The following is a 22595-nucleotide window of genomic DNA, read 5'->3' on the forward strand; positions in this document are numbered from 1 at the left end:
TTTCATCAGCTTTCATGGTAGAATTTAGTTGTGAAAATTGGACACAAAATGAAAAAATTTGAATTTGAAGTACACTCCATATGTTTTCATTTCTTCTATCAAGTTTTGTATTTAAAATGCAGTAATTCTTTTTAGGAGCATCAGTGATGTACCAGCATGTGGAGATTATCAGTCGAATAAAACACTGTACAGAGATGTTTTGGAGATGTACACAGCAGTGTGCACTGTGTTATCAACATGTGTATCACTCAATTCCAGCAGCCATGATGTCGCTGTGCATACACATGGCTGTATAAACACTTTAATTGGCCTTCTGAATCCCAGTGCATACTGTAAGTGACATATTTTTCTTTACTTGAATTTGGCCTCTCCCTCTTTTCTTTCTTCCTCCCTTCCTTCATTCTTCTTCATCTTCATCTTCTTCAAAGCTCTGTAGATAAAGAACTTTCAGACTGTATCATGTACATGTTTTGTGTAGTTTCACCTGTTGTGTGCAACAGTTTTTAGCATGAAAAACATACAACACTGATGAGTCAAAACATTATGATTACCGTCTACTGTGAGGCAGAATGCCACCTGGTAGTGCTGTGGACATGTGATCTGATAATGGAACTATATAAGCAAAATAGAGATGAAGGAGGAATCATTCTTACAATGATCTGGGCCACAAATTGGGAAATCCACTGTCATAAGCAACTTTGACCAAGGACATTATGTTATAACCCAACACTTGATAACAAGTACGTTGGAAGTGATGAAGCTAGTTGACTGTCCAAGACCTACTGCCATAATATCTACAGAAAGTCATTGAAGGACAAAGAAATATTGAGTAGATGGCAAGGTATTATATGTCCAAGCGTCATTGTAGAACGTGGATGTCAGAGGCTTTCATTCTATAAACCAGTGCCAGATCTGACAACAGAGTACATTGTAATGCTGGTACAAGCACAAGTGTTTTGGAGCACACCTTTCATCATATACTGTTTAACAGGGGCTCCACAGCAGATGAGCCCTGCATATACACACAGGGACAACAATGACATTGTCAAGTACGATAACAGTGAACACATGATCATCGAGATTGGATTGTGGATCAATGAAAATCTGCCACCTGGTCAGATGAATCAAATTTCTTGTTACACCAGGTTGGTGGTTATGTCCAGATACATGATCATTCAAGCAAAAAGCTGCTTGAAACAAGCACCACAACATGGGTGCAGGCTGATGGGGATGGTATTATGCTATGGGAGATGCTCATCTCTGTCTCCATGGAAGATGGGGTAGAAATCGAAGGCAACATGATAGCTGTGGACTACGTAAACATCATTGCGAACTGCATGCATCCTTTTATACGTGATGTCTTTTCATCAGCAATGGAATCTTCCAGCAGATTAACTAACCAAGTCTCTGGGCCTGAATTGTGCTGTAGTGGTTTGAGGAGCTGAATAGTGAACTAAGACTGATGTCGTGACCTTCAAATTCGTGTGATCTGAACCTGATGAAAAACATCTTGGCTGCTATTTGGTGCCAGCTGTGTGCCCACAAACAACTGACCTGTAATTTACAGGAATTGCATGGCGTCTGCATAGACATCTGGTGCCACATACCTCTGGAAACCTACCATGGACTCGTTGAATCAATCCCACATGGAATCACTGCTGTATTGTTCTAAATGTGCCGTCAGATTGTCATAATTTTTCATCTTGTTGGTGTATGTTGGGGGATCTTAGACAGAAACAACAATAACAGCATAGTACATGTACTGGTAATCCGTACAAGTTCCTTTGAGTGTTACAGGCATATCTTTTTCACTGAGCTGGAACTCTCAGTCTCACTTTTAGACTCACACTTTACTCAGCCTAAACTTTTAATACTTTCATACATCAGTGAATCAGATTCTGAGCACTTGCAGGGGCAGTCACACTCAGCAGAAATGTTTGATGATAAATACAATAGTTGAGATATGGTTATATGTACGAGAGGAGGAGTTGAGAGTGACTGAAATATGCAAGTATTTATACTCATCAATTTGGCTATTGCACTGGTACATTTCACACGAATTTCAGTAAAACCACATTCAGCAACATGACTAATGCACAAATACTTAAAATGTATGATTTCCTCAAAAAAACATCATACTGCAATGAAGAAGGCAGATAAAAATTGTGGCACTGTTATATGTTTATGATCGTGAAACATGTGATGCCAGTAATGTGAAAAGAAAGCTAACAACTCAACATATAGTTGAGACATTGAACAGCTAGCATTCACATAAACAAAAGTAAAAATTTTGCTAAATTTTCATGTCTTTTTCGGAGCTCGCTAAAACACACACACACACACACACACACACACACACACACACACACACACACACACACACATATTGACCTAGTCCTGGCTTTACAGACATACCATTACAGGTCTAAGACAGTGAGACTTCAGGAAGTGCATACAGCTGTAGGAGTGTTATCAGGTACAAGACAGGAAACTAATATATCATCAGTTTCCTGTAAAATATGAGAAGCCTACACAGTAACAAGGAGGAGGAGGAGAAGAAAATAAAGACTTTTGTATCAATCCAAATGTGATAAGAAATAGAAAGAAATGCCAATAAACCAAGATAGTAATATGAAATTAATAAATGTCAAGCAGAAATCTACATCTAGAGCTACATGACTACTCTGCAATTCACATTTAAGTGCTTGGCAGAGGGTTCGTCAAACCACAATCATACTATCTCTCTACCATTCCACTCCCGAACAGTGCGCGGGAAAAACGAACACCTAAACCTTTCTGTTCGAGCTCTGATTTCTCTTATTTTATTTTGATGATCATTCCTACCTATGTAGGTTGGGCTCAACAAAATATTTTCGCATTTGGAAGAGAAAGTTGGTGACTGAAATTTCGTAAGTAGATCTCGCCGCGACGAAAAACGTCTTTGCTGTAATGACTTCCATCCCAATTCGCGTATCATATCTGCCACACTCTCTCCCCTACTACATGATAATACAAAACGAGCTGCCATTTTTTGCACCCTTTCGATGTCCTCCGTCAATCCCACCTGGTAAGGATCCCACAGCGCACAGCAATATTCTAACAGAGGACGAACGAGTGTAGTGTAAGCTGTCTCTTTAGTGGACTTGTTGCATCTTCTAAGTGTCCTGCCAATGAAACGCAACCTTTGGCTCGCCTTCCCCACAATATTATCTATGTGGTCTTTCCAACTGAAGTTGTTCGTAATTTTAACACCCAGGTACTTAGTTGAATTGACAGCCTTGAGAATTGTACTACTTATCGAGTAATCGAACTCCAATGGATTTCTTTTGCAACTCATGTGGATCACCTCACACTTTTCGTTATTTAGCGTCAACTGCCACCTGCCACACCATACAGCAATCTTTTCTAAATCGCTTTGCAACTGATACTGGTCTTCGGATGACCTTACTAGACGGTAAATTACAGCATCATCTGCGAACAACCTAAGAGAACTGCTCAGATGGTCACCCAGGTCATTTATATAGATCAGGAACAGCAGAGGTCCCAGGACGCTTCCCTGGGGAACACCTGATATCACTTCAGTTTTACTCGATGATTTGCCGTCTATTACTACGAACTGCGACCTTCCTGACAGGAAATAAGGCTTGGAAAGAAAGAGAGAGAGTATCGTTAGTTTTACAATTACAGTACACTTCCTCCTTGAAATATGTGGCAACATGCTAATGATTTACAAGATTGTGTTAAGCTATGGCTAGACCAAGTAAAGCGTCACGTGAGGAAAAAAGTCCAATGCGCCCTTAGTCATTTGCCGGGAGGCCTCATCCAAATTGTGAAGGTGTGGTTATCGAGGGTGCAGGTGCAGTCATCATCAAATTGTGGCTCATGTTAGCACATATAACACCTGTCAGTTGGGTTCTGTGGCTGTACTCGGTTCATACAGCTGGTGGTGAACAATGCTAGCCTCACTTCTGGGTTGCAAGCAGAGCTTACAATTTGCAGTATTGCACCCAGAATTGATGTGGGTCCTTTGGTTAGGAGTCAACTGGAAAGTTTCAGCCAGAGGCTCCATCGATTTTGTGACAGTCTTGGCTGCAGCTTTATGGACCTGCTTTGTGGGGCAGAGAATTGTAAGATTCCTCCTGCCCTACACAGAGGAAGCAGTTGCTTGGGTAGCAAGATACTTGTGAAGTGTTCATGAAGGCTTTTTAGGATAGGCAATGGTTTGAGGTCCTCTGATGAATGTTCATCAGTTGGTACACAGAGAGAAAAATCAGATCACAAAGTAAAGACACTCCGGATGTCAAAAGTTCAACAGAAAACTGCCAAAGCATTCATAAGAAAGTCACTGAATTACTACCCTCCAGGAAAGCTGTTGTGTACAAATTATATTTGGAACAGACAGCTAGATGATACCCAAAGTGGAAAGCCCCAAAATGTTTGACAGATCATAGAAGATATATCAAAAAGGCATGTTAGATGCCATAGGAGGAGAAGTTTTCATTGAATTTGACATAAATATTGTCTCTTATCAGGGTCAAAATTGAGTCTGATTATGAAGTTATCTGGATGCAACTAACCTGCCTAGGTGAACTCAAGTTAATTACCATAAGTTTTTATCATTCATCTGATCTACTGGAACAATTTCAGAATCATTCAGAGAAACTCTATGCTCAGTAGTGCAGAAGTATCACGATCATGTCACATTTATTGCTGACAACTTGATTGGGAAGTCTATGAATTAATTAGACTGTCTTGTGAAGTTGTTCTGAACACTTTTCTGAAAACCGTCTTAAGCAGATAGTCAACTCAAACATAAGGGAAATATTTTAGACCTTGTAGCTACACACAGTCCTGCCCTTATCACCTTTGTCAGTATTGTAATGACAAAATTTAGGCAAGTGGGTCTGATACCATAAAAACAACACATTCCGCAATACACTGGCACAGCATTATGCCACGACACCTGCTGGGTATCAGCACCCGCTCCGGTCAGTGCCCAGTTAGTTACCAAATCCGTGCACTCCCTAGCATGTGGTATACACGATTTGTGCATAAATACTGGGTGTCCAACCAGGCAGTTCATGGATTTGGTGTCCATCACAATGTTGGCTTCCACCATGAAGTTGCTACTGCTCCACCGCCATCCTGATAGGACTGCAGGACAGGAGATTCAGCTGCATTGTTGACGGGTCGAGGGTCGAATTGAGGCCCTCGTAACCAGTGTGCTACTGGGTGTCCACATATATCAGATGCTAGCAGCCAGCCAGCAGACCATATTTTGTTCCCAAGGCACCTATATTCCTGTCAGCCACCACACTGGGGCAGGCTGCCAGCATGTCACGCACTCTAGCTGGCCGTGCCAGTCTGCCACACCACTTCGTGACACAGCTCTGCTGCTGGCTGGGAATGCTTACCACACAAGGTCACACTGTGACCGGGCTGCACTGGGCATAGTAGCTGCAGACACCTTCATATTTCACTGCCGAGATCCGTGCTTTGATACCCACCTCACCTCGAAGGCCAGATGTGGGCATAAGCTACTAATATGAGCTGTTGAAAACTGATGAAGGGATTATGCTGTCATCAAGTAGCTTGTGACTCTCATGAACCCATACCACACCATCTACTGTATAGAGACAGGAATTAGTGATCATGAAGTAATCATGCCAACAATTATTAATAAATTCAGTAAATCCTAGAACAGTTTTTATGCTGAAAACAGCAGATAAGCAGTTGTTGTCATCCTACTTAGACATTATTTAGATCCAAGTTGATGCACGTAGAAATTATAGTTAAAATTGAAACTGATTGCAAATCGTGCTGTGGAGAGTATGTGCCAAGTAAGTGGATTAAGGATGGGAAGGCCTACAGTGGTTTAGTATCAAAAATTGGTAAATGCTGAGGATACAGAGATTGTTGCACACACTGTTCAAAAAAGAATGCGGAAATGATGACAGGAAAAAATTACTACAAATTTGTGTGTCTTTAAAAGCAGGATGCATGAAGCACACAACTTCCACCATTATATACCATCAAAAGATTTTGCTGAGAACAAAGAAAATTCTGGTCCTATATAAAATCTCTTAAGTCACACAAAGTCACTTGTCAACCAGTCTGGTGTGGCAATATAAGACAGTAAAAGGAAAGCTGATGCTTAGAATACTCATGCAGGATGCTTGCACAGACACCATCGTTTGACCATCACATAGACTCCCATATGGAGAACGTAGAAATAAGCATCCCTGACATTCAGAAGCAACTAAAGGAGTTTAAAACAAGTAAGTGCCAAGTCCAGAGGGAATCCCTATTCAGTTTTACAGTGAGTACTCTTTGGCATTGGCCCATTACTTATCTTGCATTTATTGTGAATCTTTCACAAAGTGCAAAGTCACAACAACTCAGAGAAACAACTGTTTCTTAAAACTAAAGACTAATATCTTTAACATGGTTTTGCTGCAGAATTGTGGAGGATATTGTAACTTCAAATTTAATAAATTTCCTTTAGACAGAATAGCATCTCTGCACAAATCAAAACAGATTTAGGAAGCATTGCCCATGCAAAATTCAGCTTGCCCTTTTCTCATGCAGTATCCTGTGAACTACATAGAAAGGACAAGAGACAGATTCCATATTCCTCGATTTTCGAAAGGCATTTGACACAGTGCCCAAGTGCAGACTGTTAAGGAAGGTCTGTGTGTACAGGATAAGTTCTCAGATACGAGAGTGACTCTAAGATTTACTAACAAGGGAACCTCCCCATCGCACCCCCCTCAGATTTAGTTATAAGTTGGCACAGTGGATAGGCCTTGAAAAACCGAACACAGATCAATCGAGAAAACAGGAAGAAGTTGTGTGGAACTATAAAAAAATAAGCAAAATATACAAACTGAGTATCCCATGGCAAAATAGACAACATCAATGGTGGTGTAAGCACTGCAGCGTTGTGGTCCCGTGGTTAGCGTGAGCAACTGCGGAACGAGAGGTTCTTGGTTCGAATCTTTCTTCGAGTGAAAATTTTAATTTTTTATATAATCAACTTCGCTCTCCAAAATTCCAGGACATGTTCAGATTTGCTTGGACATATGCAGGATTCGACGGTATACACACGGAAAAATTTGAAAACGTTAAAAACCTATGTTTTGACAGAGCACAGGAAAAATGTGCGACTGTGAAACTGTTGCATTCATTTGTTGCAGTTTATGTAACAAACTCTTATGTTTTCATCACTTTTTTGGGAGTGATTATCACATCCACAAGAACCTAAATCGGGCAAGGTAGAAGTGTACAAGTTAGGTGAGTCGACAACATATTCCTGTCATGTGGCGCACATGCCGTCGCCAGTGTCGTATAGAATATACCAGACGTGTATTCCTGTGGAGGAATCGACTGACCTATGACCTTGCGATCAAATGTTTTCGGTTCCCATTGGAGAGGCATGTCCTTTCGTCTACTAATCGCACGGTTTTGCGGTGAGGTTGCAAAACACAGACACTAAACTTATTACAGTGAACAGAGATTTCAATGAACGAACGGACAGATCATAACTTTGCAAAAATAAGGAAAGTAAACTTCTCACTCGAGGGAAGACTTGAACCAAGGACCTCTCGTTTCGCAGCTGCGCACGCTAACCACGGGACCACGGCGTTCCTGAGCTCACTCTCTCCTTGATGTTGCCTATGTTGCGCACGCACTACTCAGTTTATACATTTTGCTTATTTTTTTCATAGTTCTACACAACTTCTTCCTGTTTTCTCGATTGATCTGTGTTCAGTTTTTCAAGGCCTATCCACTGTGCCAACTTATAACTAAATCTGAGGGGGGTGCGATGGGGAGGTTCCCTTGTAAGTACTAGAACCTGGTACTTTGTTGTGGATGGCAAGTGTTCATCAGAGACAAGGGTATCGTAAGTAGTGCTCCATGGAAGTGTGACAGGACCACTCTCTATCTCCCTATACATAAACAAAATGACAGATAGCGAGATCAGTAAGCTGCAACTGCTGATTATGCTGTAATGCACGGGAGAATGTTGTGGTTGAGTGACTGTAAGTGGATACAGGATTGCTAAGACAGGATTTCTATTTGGTGAGATGAATGGCAGCTTGTTCTACACATAGAAAAATGTGATTAATACCGATGATAAGGAAAAACAACCCGGTAATGTTTGAATACAGTGTGTCGATTAAATACCTATATGTAACATTGCAAAGTGATGTGAAATTGAATGGGCACATAAGGTCGGTACTAGGGTTGACTTTGATTTTTTAGAGAAATTATAAGAAAGCATAACTCATCTATAAAGGAGACTTCATGTAGAATACTGCAACCCATTCTTAAGTACTGTCCAAGTGTTCGCGATCACCTCCAGATCGGATTAAAAGAAATCATCAAAGCAATTCCGAGGCATTTTTCTAGATTTGTTATAGGTACTACAGAATTTCTCCATGAACTGAAATGGGAAACCCTTGAGGGAAGATGACATTGCAAAACACTATTGAGAATATTTAAGGAACTAGCATCTGAGTGCAGAAAGATTCTACTGCTACCAATGTACATTTTATGGAAAGTCTGCAAGGACAAGATAAGAAAAATTTGAGCTTCTAGTTAGGTACACAGGCAGTCATTTTTTCCCTCAGTCCCTTCGCAAGTGGAACAGGAAAAGGAATTACAAGTAATGGTACAAGATACCTCCTGCCGTGCACTGTATGGTGGCTTGGGGAATATGTATGTAGATGTAGAAGCAGATGTAGATATTGATTTCATTATGGTCCCATTTCTTTTGAAGGGGATAACTTAAGGCTGAGGCCCAGCCTTGTGATAACGTTTTCTTTTCCCCTATATGTTCTGAATAATTTCATTACATTATTAGTATACAGTCAGTTGAAACGGTAAAAACTGTAAAATATGTAGGAGTACGCATCCTCTTCAGATATATCTGAAGAGGAAGAGGAACATGAAAATAGGTGTTGAAAAGGCAGGTGCCAGACTGAGAGTGGTTGGAAATGTCCTAGTGGAACATAATTCAGCCACAGAATAGGTGGCTTAGAACACCCTTGTTTGAGTGATTGATTATTGCTCATTAGTCCAGGTGCTTAAAAGATAGAATTAATCGAGGTAATGTCGTAGCTGTGTCCTCCTGTAATGCCTGGATAAGGAGAGGGTGGTATGACACGTGGGTGGCCGGTTTCCGCTCACTTCAACACAAAATGCACACATGGTTAAAATACACTTTATTACTGGAACAAATGGAGTACTTAACTTCAGTGATGTTCAATCTGAAGTTCTGTTAAATCAGATTACATGTACCAGTTCTTGAATCTTGTCCGTGTCCATATCACAACTATATACAATGACTAACAATCCCTCACAGTTAGCTAAGGTGCGAGGTGATGACTATCACTGTGGAAGACTGGAGCACTGTGCAACGTATTGAAGTGCAATGCAAAGTGAGTCTCAATGCGACGTACTGAGATTAGCTCAGAGATCAGTAGCGGCCTTTATGCATGCAGCCCAGGGGGCGTTATAGCCGCATAGCCTGGAGGCATGCCTTGATCTTCTCTCATCACAGTCATTCCTAGCTCCTAGTGCCAACCGGTGTGCTGGAGGAGGTGTACGCCACCACATTCTCCCCTCAACCCCCCCCCCCTCAAAAAAGCCACTCCATTGTCATGTACTGGAGATACGAACAACAACGGGGGGAGGCAGGAAGCTGGACAGAGAGATGAGCTGGGAGCCGGAGCTGTGGAGAATGGCATACTCACGGCAGTACCCTGCCATCTGGCTTGTGAGAGCACAGGAACATTCTCCCCAAAACACTGCTCAGGATACACGTCCAGTTCTGGGGCAATGTCGACGATGACGGAAATGGTGGGTCCAGGTCCATCGGGTCAGAGAGCAGTGACAGCAGATGCGAGGGCATGACGTCCATTGGCTCATCCTTGGGTTCCTTGGCAGCAATAGTGGGCGGCTGCAAAGGCCACATGGTCACGTGAGGCTGTGAATCTGGGGGAAGAAAAGCAGCAGAATCACGAGGCAAACGACAAATGCGAATTTGATTCTGATGATAGTGCTGCAAAAACCATCGGGACCTGCAATTAGATACATATATGTGCCAGTGCATTTCTGGATCTCACCTTACTCCCAGTGCTGATGGCAGCCAAAAACCCTGTAAAGAACAAGATCACGTGGTGCAAAGTGTACTTACGGACCATCGGTGGTGCCAAATGCTGCAGTGGGTGGAGCAAGTGAAGCAGCATCCGATGGCGGCGGGCATGCAGAAGTTCCACCTTTGATGGTACATGGCATGGATGGGAGCTGTAGGAGGTGAGAAAGAATTGGCAGCACCTGTTCCTGTGTGTGGGAGGTGCGAAGCATGGCCATCTGTTGTTTAAAAGTGCAAATAAAGCATTCCGCTTCTGGCAGGGGGTGAAATGGAGCACTTGTTAGATGACAAACGCTATTTCAATCACAAAACTGTTCAAAGTCAAAAGATGTGAACGAGGTCCATTGTCTGTAACAGTGACTTCAGGTAATCCTTCATTGCAAAAAATTGAGGACACTTGAATGGTGCTACATGACATGGTAGAGTTCATAGGCAACACAAGTGGAAACTTGCTAAGAGATTCTACCACTATGAGCCAACGAGTGTTCCAGAATGGTCCTGGAAAGACTGTGCACTCATTGCCAGGGCAGTTGAGTCTTACGCCAAGCTGAGAATGGATTGGTTTTCCGCAAATATGTGGCACTGTGACATGATCTGTTCAATGTGGGCATCCATGCCCTGCCAAGTACAATGCCGGTGTGCTAACTGTGTAGTGCGAACAATTCCCCAATGTCCGTGGCGAAGCAGTAGTAACAAATCCTTTTGCAACACTGTGGGAATGAGCACATGCAATTGTCCACTGGCAGATTATACTAAAATTACACCTTGTTGTACTGAAAGGTTATGCTGACGAGCAAAGTATCGGTGCACCACTGAGTTGTTAATACTGTTCAATGAGTGAGGCCAAGAAGTACAAATGTAATGCAACAAAATCTTCAGGTAAATGTCCAATTCTGTGGTCTGTGCAATTTTTCTGTTATTCGTTGAAAAAGATTGCAGCAATTCAGAGTCCTGCACATTGATCTGCCAATAAGATGCAACAGAGGAATCAAAATCAGAGTCAGGGCCAATCGGAAGGTGAGAAAGGGTGTCAGCATTGCCATGCTTTGCCGTAGATCTTCTAACGATGTTTGACGATAAGAAGTGATGTGAAGTTGGATTACAAAATTCACACCCCTCTTACATTGGTTGAGTTACTTGATCTGCACAGACGATCTTCTTCTCTGGATAGCTGGCTACATCGATCTCCAAAAACTTCTGCTCCGAAGAGTACTGTTGGTTAACGGACTCTCTCTCTCTCTCTCTCTCTCTCTCTCTCTCTCTCTCTCACTCTCACTCTCTACTCATGAAATAAGTGGATACTCGCAGAATATTTTTAATTTAGTCTTGGTATATTTCAACTTCCACAGAGAACAAATTCACCACTTCTCGCATAAATATTTGAATGTTTGAAAGTCAACTGATTCGTCTAGCATTAGACTCAATTAAAGACATTTACAATAGCATAGTTTTTACAACCACATAATTTATGAACATGTCTTGCTTCTAGTAAGTCCAGCACATGAAGTGCAATTAACAATTTTTCAACTGTTCTTCTTTTTTCTTGTTACAATAGTCAACAATATAAAACGCCATAAGATACATAAACACTCCTTGTTCTTCCAATACGAATTTTGTGGCGCGAGCGGCAAACACTTGTCAATGCCATTCAACGGTCACATTTACCTTGAGCTCGTGACTCCTTTCCAGCCCTCGCATACAAACATGTGTCTCGCAGTATCTACATGCTCACATTTATTTTTAAAATATCGTGTGTCCGAGACAGTAGAAGAACGAGAGGTTGTAGAATTTACGCAGAAATTCTCGAAGCACTACATATCCCTCCCCTCAGCTCGAACACGCGATATTTTATACATACTCATTATGCATATTAGTATTACGTGTAATAACAATTCCTATTTCAAAATTATGCATTCCACATTTTTTTATTAATAGTGCATAACCCTTTTATTTACTATTTAGCCTTTCTTTTTTCATATTACTTTGATTATAAAACGGGAGTATTTCACTCAATGTTGGAGTCAATTCTTTTATATCTAGGAGTCATGGGACCTAAACCTTTCGTTTCCAATCATAAGCTGCAGGTGTTCATGATACTTTAGTATTTTACTCTTGTACTGCTTCTTTAGTATGTAATAGTCTCATTAATAATAGACTGTTTGTAGTCTGGAGGAACTCTGGGCAAATGAAAGTGTTCTTCTTGACACTTGTAAACTCACATAAAACATAATAATGCTAGTGGAATATAGAATTCAAACTCACCAGAACAATTCCTACAAAATGTGTGACTTCTGCCACGATACTGTACTTTTCCCCTAGGATCAGTACCTATACCTTACATGTGGGTTGACCCCTTGAGTACACTTCCTCCAACCGTTCCGGTAGGTATATCCCTTTATAACAAATCCCTTTTCATCAGGCCACAGGTCGTCCTATCTCTATGCAAGTATGCCTGCCCTATATCCTTAGCAAATGCTGGGTACGCCCCCCTTTTCCTTTATGAGTAGACATCATGGCTCATTGCCCTAGTATACATTTTATGTACACTACAATTAAATATTTTCAGGAAAAAATAAAAATCTATTTCACACAACACACTCACTTTTTAATGCTTCTTTTAATACCCTAGAGTCCTCCTCCACTTATCAACTTCTGTAATCCTTAGTAGGTACTATGTCTACACCTAATGATCAAGTCCCTCTGCTGTATGACTCATCACTCCATCAGAGTATTTGCTACACTGACTTTACTTAATTAAGCATCATAATTAACCCTAATATGACTTGCATTCTCATTCATTACTCATGCCTCCTTCTTATGTATACTCATAAAATCATCATACTTTTTCTATACTTATGTATATACACTCCTGGAAATTGAAATAAGAACACCGTGAATTCATTGTCCCAGGAAGGGGAAACTTTATTGACACATTCCTGGGGTCAGATACATCACATGATCACACTGACAGAACCACAGGCCCATAGACACAGGCAACAGAGCATGCACAATGTCGGCACTAGTACAGTGTATATCCACCTTTCGCAGCAATGCAGGCTGCTATTCTCCCATGGAGACGATCGTAGAGATGCTGGATGTAGTCCTGTGGAACGGCTTGCCATGCCATTTCCACCTGGCGCCTCAGTTGGACCAGCGTTCATGCTGGACGTGCAGACCACGTGAGACGACGCTTCATCCAGTCCCAAACATGCTCAATGGGGGACAGATCCGGAGATCTTGCTGGCCAGGGTAGTTGACTTACACCTTCTAGAGCACATTGGGTGGCACGGGATACATGCGGACGTGCATTGTCCTGTTGGAACAGCAAGTTCCCTTGCCGGTCTAGGAATGGTAGAACGATGGGTTCGATGATGGTTTGGATGTACCGTGCACTATTCAGTGTCCCCTCGACGATCACCAGTGGTGTACGGCCAGTGTAGGAGATCGCTCCCCACACCATGATGCCGGGTGTTGGCCCTGTGTGCCTCGGTCGTATGCAGTCCTGATTGTGGCGCTCACCTGCACGGCGCCAAACACGCATACGACCATCATTGGCACCAAGGCAGAAGCGACTCTCATCGCTGAAGACGACACGTCTCCATTCGTCCCTCCATTCACGCCTGTCGTGACACCACTGGAGGCGGGCTGCACGATGTTGGGGCGTGAGCGGAAGACGGCCTAACGGTGTGCGGGACCGTAGCCCAGCTTCATGGAGACGGTTGCGAATGGTCCTCGCCGATACCCCAGGAGCAACAGTGTCCCTAATTTGCTGGGAAGTGGCGGTGCGGTCCCCTACGGCACTGCGTGGGATCCTACGGTCTTGGCGTGCATCCGTGCGTCGCTGCGGCCCGGTCCCAGATCGACGGGCACGTGCACCTTCCGCCGACCACTGGCGACAACATCGATGTACTGTGGAGACCTCACGCCCTACGTGTTGAGCAATTCGGCGGTACGTCCACCCGGCCTCCCGCATGCCCACTATACGCCCTCGCTCAAAGTCCGTCAACTGCACATACGGTTCACGTCCACGCTGTCGCGGCATGCTACCAGTGTTAAAGACTGCGATGGAGCTCCGTATGCCACGGCAAACTGGCTGACACTGACGGCGGCGGTGCACAAATGCTGTGCAGCTAGCGCCATTTGACGGCCAACACCGCGGTTCCTGGTGTGTCCGCTGTGCCGTGCGTGTGATCATTGCTTGTACAGCCCTCTCGCAGTGTCCGGAGCAAGTATGGTGGGTCTGACACACCGGTGTCAATGTGTTCTTTTTTCCATTTCCAGGAGTGTATGTGATATGAAATCATCATAGTTCTCATATATACAAGCGATGTAAAACCGTCACAATAAACAATGTGTCCATATTTCCCGATGTACACATACCTTCCCCGTACAACACTTGATGGTTCGTACCTCTCGAGAGGTTTCTAGGTAATAGTTTCATTGTTTGCGTACTCGTATATCTTTGTGTGTATGAGGATGTGTGTTTCTGCAGCCTGATTCTTCGGCCTTCTTATCCGAAGATAAGTTGTAGGTTATTGGAAACCACGGAGAATATGAAGGACTTCTGTGACAGAAGTAGATGAATATGGAAAGAGGGAAAAAATAGGCAGGTACTCAAAAGAGAAGTAAGGAAGGAAAAAATAGAAATGGTTGCTAAGATCGAAGAAGAGAGAGAAGATAGCCCCAAAGACAGGAAAACCTTCCTAACTCCCTTCCCCAGGATCCCTACCTCGCCGGTACTTAAGTGAGAAGCCGGAGGAGGTATGGTGTTAAATTGTCTCCTACAGAATGGACATTCCCACCTTCACCCTTGAGGTCCCCAAAGAAAACCTTAGCAACCCCTATGGAATGGCAAATGGTGAAGAATCAGTCACACTTGTTTGCGAGGGTTGTTTGAAAGGTGTAGTGTGTTTTCTGTGTTAGACATGATTTATATGTTGGTGTAAATCATGTTTTAATCTATAATACCCGCCCCTTCCAAAAATTATACAAACCCTCCCATTTACATCACATTTCATAAAAGGTATAAAATATTCTATACCAAATAGAAAATTATACACTACTACACTCCTGGAAATTGAAATAAGAACACTGTGAATTCATTGTCCCAGGAAGGGGAAACTTTATTGACACATTCCTGGGGTCAGATACATCACATGATCACACTGACAGAACCACAGGCACATAGACACAGGCAACAGAGAATGCACAATGTCGGCACTAGTACAGTGTATATCCACCTTTCGCAGCAATGCAGGCTGCTATTCTCCCATGGAGACGATCGTAGAGATGCTGGATGTAGTCCTGTGGAACGGCTTGCCATGCCATTTCCACCTGGCGCCTCAGTTGGACCAGCGTTCGTGCTGGACGTGCAGACCGTGTGAGACGACGCTTCATCCAGTCCCAAACATGCTCAATGGGGGACAGATCCGGAGATCTTGCTGGCCAGGGTAGTTGACTTACACCTTCTAGAGCACGTTGGGTGGCACGGGATACATGCGGACGTGCATTGTCCTGTTGGAACAGCAAGTTCCCTTGCCGGTCTAGGAATGGTAGAACGATGGGTTCGATGATGGTTTGGATGTACCGTGCACTATTCAGTGTCCCCTCGACGATCACCAGTGGTGTACGGCCAGTGTAGGAGATCGCTCCCCACACCATGATGCCGGGTGTTGGCCCTGTGTGCCTCGGTCGTATGCAGTCCTGATTGTGGCGCTCACCTGCACGGCGCCAAACACGCATACGACCATCATTGGCACCAAGGCAGAAGCGACTCTCATCGCTGAAGACGACACGTCTCCATTCGTCCCTCCATTCACGCCTGTCGCGACACCACTGGAGGCGGGCTGCACGATGTTGGGGCGTGAGCGGAAGACAGCCTAACGGTGTGCGGGACCATAGCCCAGCTTCATGGAGACGGTTGCGAATGGTCCTCGCCGATACCCCAGGAGCAACAGTGTCCCTAATTTGCTGGGAAGTGGCGGTGCGGTCCCCTATGGCACTGTGTAGGATCCTACGGTCTTGGCGTGCATCCGTGCGTCGCTGCGGTCCGGTCCCAGGTCGACGGGCACGTGCACCTTCCGCCGACCACTGGCGACAACATCGATGTACTGTGGAGACCTCACGCCCCACGTGTTGAGCAATTCGGCGGTACGTCCACCCGGCCTCCCGCATGCCCACTATACGCCCTCGCTCAAAGTCCGTCAACTGCACATATGGTTCACGTCCACGCTGTCGCGGCATGCTACCAGTGTTAAAGACTGCGATGGAGCTCCGTATGCCACGGCAAACTGGCTGACACTGATGGCGGCGGTGCACAAATGCTGCGCAGCTAGCGCCATTCGACGGCCGACACCGCGGGTCCTGGTGTGTCCGCTGTGCCGTGCGTGTGATCATTGCTTGTACAGCCCTCTCGCAGTGTCCGGAGCAAGTATGGTGGGTCTGACACACCGGTGTCAATGTGTTCTTTTTTCCATTTCCAGGAGTGTATAATATAGTTTTCTAGTTAGTCACTTTATATTATCTTTTGTGCACACATGAAATCCTCTATTCAGTTTATGTCATCTTGAAATCACTCTGTTTAAATAGTAGCATCATATTATACTTTTCACTAATATAACATTCTATTTGTTTCATTTCATGCCTAGAAATCATTGTTCATTCGTGATTCTCTTAAGTTTTCTACTTGACTGTCATATCTGGTTTCCTATGCACTAAAATTATAGGATAGTTTAAGATTTTAAGAGAATTCAGTGCAGGAAAATTATCTTGGAAGAAACACCGAAAACAGCTCAACATCCGACGGTCGTCACTCCGCCCATTAACTCAGAATGTTAACATCCGTGGGGGATAAATGTGACTCCGCCTGGATCCCATGGATCTGATATTAACTTCACTTGCGCAAGTGCAAACCAGTACTTCTCATTAAATTTTGTGTGAAAGTCTTCCCACGACAAAACAAATCACCACTTTACTAGACAACATAACATCAGGTAAAGTTATTCTATTTTCTACTCTATCCTGGTTAAATTTAAATCCTTTCCATACCTCTCTTGGTATTACTATACTCAGAAGATAAAACAGGAGATGCGCTCTCAGAGATTACTCTCGCGGCAGCTTTTCGGTCTATCATCTCTTCTACCTGTTCCTCCAGGCTACTTATATTTATCATATCTGAACTTACTTGCTTCTCTTTAAAGTTTAATTTCACGTTATCTACTCGAGTGTTAATGCCTTCAATTTGCAATTGGACTACTGGTATTAACTTGTCCTGCTTTTCAACATTTTGCTGTTTTACAGCATCAAATGTAACATTACATACACTTTGAAATGATCCTAAATTTTCACCAAGTTCAGCTTCTACAATATTATATTTATCTTCAATATTCAGTTCTAACTTTTTAGCTAAGCCCCGAAATTGGTTACTCTGTGTCTGACTAAAGTCAGTGAACAGTTGGTTTACATGACTCCTTAATGAACTAGTTAATTCCTCTTTCAAATCTATTTTAAAATTTTCTACTTTAGTAGTACCGTAGTTAAAGCGTCAAATTTAGTCTTCAAGTTTCCCATACCTTCACATAAATTACTAAAGTCTTTACTTTGTGAATCTACCTTAGCACTTAACAATCCTAAAGTTTCATTCAGAACATCCAGTTTATTATTTAATAGAGTAATCATTGAATCTAATTTAAGACTTTGAGCATTTAAAGTTGTATTTTGATCATCCAATCGAGAATTTAAAGTTTCATTTTGAACATCCAATTTATTATTTAATTGAGTATTTACTGAGTCTAATTTAAGACTTAGTTCCTTTCTTAAAGCCTCTGAGTCTGCCCTTTGTGCTTTTATTAAATTTACTACTCCAGGCCAGTCAGGCAGCTCCTTACTCACTTTCATTGCCATGGCTGGTTCTGAAGTGTCCCCAATTCTCTGTGTATTATCCATATTTCTCTTAGTTTTCTTGTAATCATCAAAAAAATTCTACATTGATTATAATAACTATATTAACAGTCTATTATTCAACAGTTTCTTTAACTTTACACTCCAAAAATTATTGTTTTGCACTCACCCGGCATAGAGTTCTAGCTGCATTGGTGAGCGGATCCATAATCAGCACTGGTGAACAGCACTGGCACTGGCGGCGTCAAATGTTGGTTCCAGCGTCGGAATTGGCAAGCGTATGTGGAATCAGCACTGGTGCCGGCGTCATCGGACTTAGGCTGCTTTCCACATCTGCGTCCCCGCGATGTGGGTGAGATCCGCTTACTCCCCACACCGGATCTTCTTCGATGAATTATTCTCTTCATATTTCTTCTTAGTCTAACACGTCAGAATCTTCTCTCTTTTCTTTTACCATAGTATATTTCTTACGTCTTATCTTTTATTGCATTTATTAATTCTCACCATTTGCACTATTAAGCCGAATCAAATTCCACGAAACAGTTCTCTTGTCTTGTTATGTCTGGTTGCTATGACAACACATCATATCTTCTGCTTTGATTTCCTCTCAAAATTCCCCTTTTTTATTTTGGGTCCTTTTCACTGGTTGCCAAGTTCAAACGTTGTCGACGACATGGAGTGTGGTGCGAAATTGGATTGCATGCAAAATTCACATCCCTCTCACATTGGTTGACTTACTTGATCTGCATAGACGATCTTCTTCTCTGGATAGCTGGCTACGACAATCTCCAAAAACTTCTTCTCCGAAGAATATTGCTTGTTAACGGAACTCTCTCTCTCTCTCTCTCTCTCTCTCTCTCTCTCTCTCTCTCTCTCTCTCTCTACTCATGAAACAAATGGATAGTCGCAGAATACTTTTAATTTAGTCTTGGTATATTTCAACTTCCACAAAGAACAAATTCACCACTTCTCACACAAATATTCGAATGTTTGCAAGTCAACCGATTTGTCTAGTATTAGACTCGTTTAAATACATTTACAATAGCGTAGTTTTTACAACCACATAATTTGTGAACATGTCTTGCTTTTAGCAAGTCCAACACATGAAGTACAATTAACAATTTTTCAACTGTTCTTCGTTTTTCTTGTTACAATAGTCAACAATATAAAACACCATAAAATACATAAACACTCTTTGTACTTCCAATCTGACTTCCATGGTGCGAGTGGCAAACACTTGTCAATGCTGTTCGACCGTCGTGTCTACCTTGTGCTTGTGACTCCTTTCCAGCCTGCACACACAAACATGTGTCGCACAATATGTACATTCTCTCACACTGATTTTTAAAATATTGTGTGTTCGAGATGGTAGAAGCACGAGTGGTTTTAGAATTTACCCGGAAATTCTCAAAGCACTACAGTCTGTACACAATTTCGTTCTGATACTGGGATAGAAGCAAGAGGAGACTTGACTCAATAAAGGACCTGATCAAATTTATCAGTGGCTGTGGCATCAGAATCAAATTGTTCTAATATTTGCAACACTCGATGGAGCAAAGGATCTGAGTACTTGAGAATCTGTTCTTAATTCTGCTATCAGGGACTATGTATGTGATCGCATCACAGATCATCATGTCACTGTAATAGTTGCCACAACTACACTTGAATTTACACTTCCTAGTGAGGCCCTGTAAGTCAGTATACTACTGACAGTACATGTATCTTGGCTTTTTCTTAAGGGAAAAGAACTGAAATCTGACAGCCCGCAACTTGAATCTGCTACTTGTAATACTGACAAAATGCACCTACTATTTCATCATAAGGAGTGCGTCAGGATACAACATAGAGAAGAGCTTTTGAATTAAGGAAAACACAGGGGTTCCCGCAACAAACAGGAAACAATGAGATTTCACAGTACCGTGAATTTGATGGGCTCGACAGTGGGCCTGGAACTGGGTGAGATATTTGAGCCAATCCTCTTCTTTTTCATCAAAGTGCCGGAATGGTTGAATGTTGTTTGGTAGCACTTGTTGGATTGGTTGGTTGGTCAGTTGGGCAGTCGACACAGCTGGTGCAGCAAGAAATTGCTATACAGTGGACAGCAATGCGGCAGTTTGCTGGTTCTGAAACTAAAAAATCTGTAGCTCCAGAGCAGGAGCAGTCTGCGGCTGAGGCGCAGGGGTAGTGGGTGCAGGGGAGGGGGTGGGTAGCCATTCTATCACTAACAAATTACAGCAAAATATGAAAAGACAAATAGAAAATCAAAATGTTCAAAGCCTCCGAAAGGAGAAAGAGATCAGTCCTGGAGCTCCCCTTTTGTATATATGCAACAACAAGAACAAACTAGCAAATAGAATCTTTGTAATGACAGCTCCCCTGCAGAAACCTAGGACACATTAAAGCAAACAAAACTTGTTGATCAAAGCCGTCACCACTTGTGGCTGTGCCCTCTTGTAATGTTTTGTGATTCCTAGTTGGATGAGGAGAGGGTGGTGTGATATGTGGGTGGCCGATTTCGTCTCACTACAACACAAAATGCACACGTGCTTAAAATACACTTTATTACAGGAACTGATCATGTACTTAACTTCAATTGTGTCCAATATGAACTTCTGTGGTTAACAGCAATCAAATTACATGTACCAATTCTTGAATCTTGTCCGTGTCCATATCACAACTATATACAATGACTTACGTTCCCTCACAGCTTGCTAAGGTGCGTGGTTACAACTATCACTGTGAAAGACTAGAGCACAATGCAATGTATTGATGTGCAATGCGAAGTGAGTCCCAATGTGATGTACTGAGATTGAGAGATTGAGACAGCTCAGTCCGCAGCAGTGGCCTGTATGCACGCTGCCCAGGGGCTGTTATCAGCGCATAGTGTGTCTTGGTCTTCTCTTGTCATAGATGCGTCTAGTTCAGCACCTGCTATACAATGTTTTCTAGTGCCGACCAGTGTGTTGGCGAAGGTGTATACGGCACAGATAATAGAGAAGATCAAAACATGAGCATGTGCTTCATCATGGGTTCATACAGCACGAGCAAGTGTATCATATGGGCACTCATTGAACTCCAACAGCAGTGGAATTGTACATTACAAAAAGGTACAATGTTAAAATACTAGGTGTTTGCAGTCCAAGAAAAGTCGGTCATTATTGATTCATCCCATAAACGTGTCATGAAAGGACAATAATGAGAAAAAATGAGAGATATTTCAAGTCATTTGGAGACCTAATGTCAGTATTTCCTCCTTCCTCTGTCCAAAAATAGTCATGGTCTTTCAATCTTCCAGTACTTATTTCCAACTTCCCAAACTTCTTACAAGTTCTCCTATGTTCTGTGATGGATTGGTACTCCTAGGAAAAAGAATTTAATGAAAAGCCACAGTGTAGTAGTTCTTCCTAGATTGAATATTTCTCTCTGTGATGGAGTGCATGCTTTATGACTTGAACATGATATCACACACACACACACACACACACACACACACACACACACATTGTTAATTTCTGTGTATGATAATTTTTGCCACAGCTGAGAAAGAAGAAGAGTTCCTGCATCTTCGCGATGATTTGTGGTCCAAAGTGTTTCACTTTCTGTCAGCACTGGCTACAAAATATGAAGGATATAAGATGATTTTACAGGAATTGTTGGACTGTGGTGAAAATACGTATATTTGTGCTCTGCATAAGTGCCTGAAGATAGACTCTCCTCCAGATCTTGTGAGCAATGCCCTTGGTTCCCTCACAGCCCTTTTGTCACAGGAAATGGAAGAGCTGACCAAGGTAAATAATTACTCCTTACTGCTAGTCTTAACATTTTAGGCCTTAGATGTTCTTTCACAGGAAAAGAAAGTAATGTAGAAAATCCACAAATTAATTTGTTTTCTTAAAACACTATGTTGAGAAATACAATATGTTAGCTCACCACTTGCCTGGTTCAGTAACCTCCCATGAGGTTCAAGATGATTATGAATGCTGAACTTATGATGAGGTTGAGTTTATGACAGCTGATATCATAAGTTTACACAGTCTGCACTTTGCTAAATTGATTGCAGATGAAGGAATTATAATGCAGAGTAAATTAACCAGTATTCCTTCATTTATTAATTGATTTTATGTTCAAATGGTTCAAATGGCTCTGAGCACTATGGGATTAAACTTCTAAGGTCATCAGTCCCCTAGAACTTAGAACTACTTAAACCTGACTAACCTAAGGACATCACACACATCCATGCCCGAGGCAGGATTCGAACCTGCGATTGTAGCAGTCGCGCGGTTCCAGACTGTAGCACCTAGAACCGCTCGGTCACCACAGCCGGCTTATTTGATGTGTTTTGGTAGTAGCTATGATCAGAATTTGTACATAAAAATAAATACATATGTAAAATAAAATATGTATGGAGACACTTAGAGATAGCATACAGCAAAACAGAAGGTATGTCAAAAAATCTACAGATGAGACACATGTTGCAAGATGAAACCGTACTACATATGAAGACTAGAAACATCCAGAATCTTGCAAAAGATACCTG

General features: G+C 42.4%; 1 protein-coding gene across 1 annotated transcript in view; it reads left to right on the top strand.

Moving 5' to 3' along the window:
- The window catches only part of LOC126191621 (rotatin), a 378723-nt gene that overhangs the window by 281161 nt on the left and 74967 nt on the right, over positions 1-22595 (top strand). The window contains exons 24-25 of the mRNA XM_049932539.1: positions 136-332; positions 21596-21846. Coding sequence (XP_049788496.1) covers positions 136-332; positions 21596-21846 — 448 coding nt within the window. The remainder of the gene's footprint in view (positions 1-135; positions 333-21595; positions 21847-22595) is intronic.

The sequence above is a fragment of the Schistocerca nitens genome, chromosome 1 (assembly GCF_023898315.1).
Source record: "Schistocerca nitens isolate TAMUIC-IGC-003100 chromosome 1, iqSchNite1.1, whole genome shotgun sequence".
Lineage (NCBI taxonomy): Eukaryota > Metazoa > Arthropoda > Insecta > Orthoptera > Acrididae > Schistocerca > Schistocerca nitens.